Source organism: Triticum aestivum, chromosome 6B (genome assembly GCF_018294505.1).
Source record: "Triticum aestivum cultivar Chinese Spring chromosome 6B, IWGSC CS RefSeq v2.1, whole genome shotgun sequence".
In the NCBI taxonomy this organism is placed as follows: Eukaryota; Viridiplantae; Streptophyta; class Magnoliopsida; order Poales; family Poaceae; genus Triticum; species Triticum aestivum.
In genome coordinates, this window is record NC_057810.1 from 173,019,731 (window position 1) to 173,026,723 (window position 6,993).

General features: G+C 50.3%; 1 protein-coding gene across 1 annotated transcript; it reads right to left on the bottom strand.

The window, feature by feature from the left end:
* Positions 1-2,235: 2,235 nt before the first annotated feature.
* Positions 2,236-4,294, bottom strand: LOC123133886 (sugar transport protein MST5-like). Its single transcript, XM_044553274.1, has 2 exons — positions 4,022-4,294; positions 2,236-3,913 (listed from the first exon to the last, which is right to left on the bottom strand). The coding sequence occupies exons 1-2, from the start codon at positions 4,155-4,157 to the stop codon at positions 2,478-2,480; spliced, it is 1,572 nt and encodes a 523-aa protein (XP_044409209.1). The 5' UTR covers positions 4,158-4,294; the 3' UTR covers positions 2,236-2,477.
* Between the last annotated feature and the right edge of the window lie 2,699 nt (positions 4,295-6,993).

A 6,993-nucleotide genomic window follows, 5' to 3' on the forward strand; every position in this document is an offset into this window, starting at 1 on the left:
TATCATGACAACTTTAGTGTAAACACTATGGCAACTTCAATGTAACATCATGGCAACTTTTGCCCCCCCCCCCAAAAAAAGAATTTCGTCAAAACATATCAATATGTGATCTAGTTTTGAAGATCTCTTCAAGATGGATTTTATGATGAAAACGGACTTTTAATCAGATTTTTTATTTAAGAGATGAAATATTTTGAAGTCCGAAAACAAAAAAGATTTCACTGATCTCATCTGTTTGATGTGTCAAAATGGATGGTAGTGGGGATGTTTGGACCATGTTGCTTCATGCCACACGTGTGACACTTATCATTTAGGAAAATTATTATATATTGATTTTGATTTTTCTTTTGGTTTTATTCTTTATTATTTTATTTCATCTGTACAGGTAATACCAATGTCACTAATTCATTCCTTCTTGTAAAACTTACATTATTATGTGTTTATTCTTGTTATTATAAAAAAGTGCAATTTCTGTGTAAATTGTATGCAAATTTTGTCATTGTTTGGTTTTTATTATGTTCTTAAAGGGCAACACTATTGACACCAATTTGTTCTTTCACAGAACCTTCATTATTTTGGTTTTGTTTTAGTTTTTATTTCATTCTCTTTCTTTTTAAAAGGTAATACCATGCTGCTAATTCATTCATCCTTATAAAAATTCCTTATTTATGTTTTTTTTGTTTTTATCTTAACTTCTATCTTCTTAAAGGGTGATATCAGTGCGAAAAAATCATTCTTCCTTAGAAAATCAACTATTTTTATTCCAATTTTATTTTTATTTTATTTCATTTCATCTTTAAGTGTAATACCAATGCCACTAATTCATTCCTTCTTAAAAATATTTCATTATTGTAGGTTTATCCTAGCATATTATAAAAATCGCAATTTCTGTGTAAACTGTATGCAAATATTGTCATGCTTTGCTTTAATTTTTTTCTTCTTAAAGGGCAATAATATTGCCACTAATTCATTCTATTTTATAATGTTTTTGATTTTGTTTTCATTTTTATTTCATCTTCTGTCTTATTAAAGGGTGATACTAATGTCACTAATTCATTCTTTCATAGAAAACTTCATTATATTATATTGTTTTAGTCCTTTCATTTCTTTTTTAGGGTAATGTCAGTGCCACAAATTTGTTCTTCCAGAGAAAAAAAATATTTTGATTTTGCTTTTGCTTCTATTTTATTTCCATGCACCTTTAAGGGTAATATCAATGCCACTAATTTATTCATTCTTAGAAAACATTCTTTTGCAAAAATTTCACTAATATATGTTTCTTCCTGCATATTATAAAAAAGTGCAAATTTTGTGAAATGGTAAGCAAATTTTGTCAATGTTTGTTTTATTTTCTTTTTCTTAAAATATCAATGTCGTCAATTCATTCTTTCTTAGAAACTTCATTATTTTGGTTTCATTTTAATTTTTATTTCATTTTCTTTCTTTTTAAGAATAATACCAATGCCACTGATCCATTCCTTCTTAGGAAACTTCGTTTTTGCGAAATTTTTCTTATTATATGCTAATACTTGCATATTATAAAAATGCATAATTTCTATGTAATTTATTCATTTTTCTTCTTAAAGGGTTGCACTTAATTCTATTTTTTCTTCTTTAAGGGTTATAAGAATGCGACGATTTTAATTGTCCATCTTTTTCATATGTATGCGACATGCATATAGTCCTATAGTCCTATCAATTCATTCAGGACATGCACATGAGACCCATCCATGCATACATGTTCATCAACTACATGCTTGTGATGTGAACCAACATGTGGTTGGATGGTTAGAAGGACAGTTGTCTCACCAGCCCATCAGGTTTCACATTCTGGTGTTCGGATTTATCCTGGATTTATTTCAGGATTTTCAGTGGTACATGTTCAGTGGAAGGAGACGTCCCCGTCGACTACGAGGTGCCTACGGCTACTTCGTAAAATCTCAAGATGATATGAAAGCTCAGTTTCTCATGTGTGTTCATATGGGTGATTGTATGCACGTATATATGAGTGTTTGCGTCTGTAATGTGTTAAAAAAACTACATGCACGTGATGCAAAAACTGAAAACAGAAGTCATCGGCATCCATGCATGTATCAGACCATGCAACACGTTCATCTGAAAGGTAGAACCTACTATGGTTACTGAGCAATTGATCATGCAGTAGCGACCATGTAGTGAGATTGTGATTTTTTTTTTGTTTGTAATACTTCATTGACAAGTTTGACATGAAACAAAGGGAAAAAATTACAAGATGAGTGTATGCTAAGATCAATTCTACAACACCAGGATTAACATCAACTAATTTAGCTTGCTGGTCGGCCGATGAGCATGCGTAATCAATTTCTGCACTCTAGCTATGTACGTCTTGTCAGCTGGGTAATCATGAAGCGCGACTCAGCCTGCACCGATCTGATTCTGATCTGCCTACCGATGTATACCTCCATCTCCATGCATGCATGGCTCCAGACGGATGTGGATCAGCTCATCTCTAGCGCTATCCTCTTCCTCATCTCGGCCCCGCGCGCTTCGGCGCTGGTGTCGACCACGTACTTCCTCCAGAACCAGTGCTTCCTGAAGACGTGCGACACCTCCTCGAGCGGCACGCACTTGGTCTCCGGCAGCAGCACGGCGATGAAGATGGTCATGAGAAGCAGCCATGCGCCGAAGAAGTAGAAGAGGCCGAACCTCAGGTGGCACAGCAGCGTGAGGAACACCTGGCCGATGAAGGCCGTGAAGCACATGTTGACGGCCACCGTGATGCTCTGCGCCTGCGACCGCACCGCCAGCGGGTACACCTCGCTGGGGATGAGCCACCCCATGGGCCCCCATGACCAGGCGAAGCCGGCCACGTACACGCACACGAACAGCACGATGCACATGGCGTACTGCTCCGAGATGGCCCCCGTCCCGCTCAGCCCGAACTGGAGCCCGATGAAGGTGCCCACCAGGATCTGCGAGATGATCATCTGCGTCCCGCCCTGCAGGAACAGCGCCCGCCGCCCCACCCTGTCCGCGGTCACCACGGCCACGAAGGTGGAGAACACGTTCACCAGCCCCGTGATGACGGACGACATCAGCGACGCGTCGTTCCGGAACCCCACCGTCTTGAACAGCACCGGCGCGTAGAACATGATCACGTTGATGCCCGTCAGCTGCTGGAAGAAGGGCACGCCCAGCGCGAACGTCAGCTGCGGCTTGTACTTGCCGGTGAAGAGCAGCTCCCACCACGGGTTCGCCACCGCCTTGCTCTCCTCGCACGCGGCGGCGAGGTCGTCGAACTCCTGCCGCACGTCGTCGGGGCCGATGCCCCTGATCTGGGACAGCGTCGCGCGGGCGAGCTCGGTCTCGCCCCGCGACAGCAGGGAGATGGGGGTGTCTGGGATGGCGAGGGAGCCCAGCGCGATGACGGACCCCGGGACGGCGCCCATCCCCAGCCCGACCCGCCAGCCCCACCCGCCGAGGAACCTGGACGTCCAGTAGTTGGTCAGGCTCGCCGACAGGATCCCGATGGTGATCATCAGCTGGAAGAGGATGTTGAGCATCCCGCGCTGCTGCGCCGGTGCCATCTCCGAGAGGTAGAGAGGCGAGGCGTGGATGCAGAGGCCGACCCCGACGCCGAGGAGCAAGCGGCCGGTGATGAGCATGGTGAAGGTGGTGGCTATGCCGCCCATGCAGGCGCCGATGATGTAGGCGACGGCGGCGTAGAAGAGCGTCCACTTCCTGCCGAAGGCGCGGGCCATGGGGCTCGCGAAGAGGGACGCCGTCGCCGCGGACAGGAAGAGGGAGGAACCGAAGAGGGACAGCTCCTGGCTGTCGAACTTGCAGTACTGGTTGGTGATCACCTGATCCCTCTGCTGCTGGTAGATGTCCGGGAAGAACAAGAGCAGGAACGACTCCGTCGACGTCAAACTGGCTGCAGTCATCCGCAGCGCCGCCAGCGCAGAAAACAGAGTCAGAGCCAGGAAACCAACACCCACACACAATTACGCGTGCATGCACAGGGCGGCGACGGATTCATTACCGGCCATGCCGATGTCGTAGCCGAAGATGCAGCCGCCGACTGAGGCGACGAGGCAGGAGTAGAAGACGAAGCCGGTGACCTCGCCGGGGTACGTCTTGTACCTGTTGTGGTGATGCACGATCACGGCCCCCGGCATCTTGCCCGGCCAGCCGGCGGCGGAAACGACGGCGGCGACGGCCTAGCTTAATTTGCGCGCGAAAAGGGAGCAAAGGGTGGTGGTGGTGGGTACTTGCGGCTAATTAAGCTCGGCCCCTCCGGTTGGTCGATGCTGCGTGGCGGAGGAGGGGGAATGCGTCAAAGAGGGAGGTGGCGAGTTACTTAAGCGGGGAGAAGCCCCGGCGAGCGGTACGACGGCAATGTCGGTGCATGTGCGGGGACATGGCGTCTCGGCCTAAATCGTAGGAGGCGTGGCCTGCATGCATGCAGTTGTCGGGAATGGATGTCTGTCGCCTCAGTTTCATGGTCAACCACGCCTTCACAGTTGAGACCAATGTTTTTAACTCCACTCCGGTCGCAATTTCCGGTAGAAAGATGCTAGGGTGTGTCGTGTCTAGAGCACATCTAGATGTACATCTAGATGTACTCTACTTCAACGAACCGATGCAAACGGACACAGTTTTTATTTGCTTTTCGTCCGTTCGGATCGGTCAGGCGAACATATGCGTCCGCATTCTAAAATGGATCGGTTTGGCCATCCAACGAAGGGCAGATCCAAATGTGCGGGCATGAAAAAAAATGATTCCACGAAATAAACTTAAAATAAACATAATTAAACATAAGTGGCCGGTCAAACACTGGTCAAAGTCTACTTAACCATAATTAAACATTAACTAAAACATTAAAAAAGTCGGCGACTGCCTTCTGCCGCCCCGCATGCTGCCTTAGACGTCGTCGGCCTTGCCCTTGCCCTTGGCGTCAACGCCGCCATCGCCATCGCTGGTGAGGTCGATGAAGGCGGGAGCAGGGCCTACCCACCCGAACGCCGCCTGGTATGCTGCTAGGGCAGCCTCCTTCGGCGTCTGCCAGGGCACGGCATTGCGGCTAGCCACGCGCGCTCCTCCTCCTCGAGCCGGAGCGCCTCCGCATTGCGCTGGAGCATGGCCTCGTAGCGCATCTGCTTCTCGCTGTCGGCCTGCTCCTCGCGGAGCCAGTGCGCCTTCCAGCGCTCGAGGAGGGCGGCCTCCTGCTCCGGCGTCGCGGCGAAGTGGACGGGGGGCGCGCTCATCCACTCGCGGTACTGGCCCGTCCACGAGTAGGCCTCCTCCGGCCAAGTGGGTGGAGGCGGGGAGCGCTTTTGCGTCGGCTTCGGCTCCGGCTTGGGCTGGATGGGCGGCGAGGGTGGCGGTGGCGGCACGAACAGCGGGGAGTGGACGGAGTCCCCTGCCGCCGACAGGGCGATGGCTTGCTCCAGCCCATCCAAGCACGCGTCCTCCTCAAGACGGCTAGCCTCCAGCGCCTGCTGCAGGGCCTCCTCGGGGGCGGCCTGGTACTCCGCCTCCGCCTCCTCGTCTTCTGGCTGTACCTGCGGGGGCGGCAGTGGGAACGACGGTGGGACGACGTCGACACTCGAGCGCCGTTGCTCCTCGTGTTCGAGGGCGAACCAAGCCTCCCAGTTGGGAGAGTCTGCGGCGTACTCGGGCAGCCGACGCCGCTCCGGCGTGAGCTGCGCGCGGCGCCGGCGCACTTCATCGTCATGCGCCCGCTGACTCCGCGGAACCGCCGGCACCAGGATTCGCTGGGGATCCAAGTGCCAATGGTGCGGCAGCGTCACGTTGGGATAGGGGAGGGGCTGCCTGTACTCCCAGTGCCACCGCGCTTGGTGCACTGGGATGTGCAGGCGCCAGCGTTCAGGAACGCGCCGGCGGTGGAGGGGGAGGAGAGCACGGGAGGACGAGGCGGCGGGGGTGCCATTGCCCTTGCCCTTGCCATTGTTGCCGAAGATGCCCATAGCGGCCTAGGGTTTCCTGTTGCCGGCGAGGAAGCAAGGGAGTGGTGGGGGGCCAGATGTGGACGGAAGAAGTGGATGAGGCCGATCCCCCGCCGCACACGTGCTTAAAAAAGGACGCTTCCTGAGGCTGACAAGTGGGCCCGCTGTCGGTGGTCGTCATAAATAAGATGATCGGTGGTGGTTGGGTGGCCTACACGTGGAGACGCGCGGCGCGTCCGCTTCGTGTCCGCGCCGACGCATTCCCGGCGCAATTTTGGGCCAAAAATGTGTCCGTACGGACGCCAGGCGGACGCGATTTGCGTTTGGGTCGCCGCGTTGGGCCTCCACTTTTGTCCGCGCCTCAAATGGACGCAGGCGGATAAAATGGGTCGCCCCATTGAAGTTGCTCTAAGTGAGTGAGTCAAGCATAAAGCATAAAGAGAAAAAGAAAAAAGAAAAAAATATCCACAGAAATCTCAATGTAAGATCAATGATGTAGGACTTAAATGTGCAATACTTATGGCACATCTAGATGTGCTTTAGCAAAACTGAAGATTGCTATACATACAGTAAATTGCCATCCAACGCCTGTACGATCAGAGATGTTCAGATTGTGGGCCATAGGATACAACATGTACAAAACTTTTGTGCATACAATTTAATTGAGGGAAATGCCGCAGTGGTACAACAAGTTGTACATGATGACCAATTTGGTACCTATAATGTTGTAAAATTCGTGAAGTTGGTGCCTAAACTTGTCTCTAGGTGCACATACGGTTCGTCTACACATGTATGCAACATCAGTGCGACATGGCAGCGTTGTTGGGGAACGTAGTAATTTCAAAAAAATTCCTACGTACACGCAAGATCATGGTGATGGCATAGCAACGAGAGGGGAGAGTGTTGTCCACGTACCCTCGTAGACCGTAAGCGGAAGCGTTATGACAACGCGGTTGATGTAGTCGTACGTCTTCATGATCCGACCGATCCAAGCACCGAACGTACGGCACCTCCGAGTTCAGCACACGTTCAGCTCGATGACGAT

Excerpts from the sequence above, each read along its gene's own strand:
- LOC123133886 (XM_044553274.1), bottom strand. The coding sequence starts at position 4,157 with ATGCCGGGGGCCGTGATCGTGCATCACCACAACAGGTACAAGACGTAC. Across the intron at positions 3,914-4,021 it reads CTACGACATCGGCATGGCCG|CCAGTTTGACGTCGACGGAG; the intron begins GTAATGAATCCG and ends GGATGACTGCAG.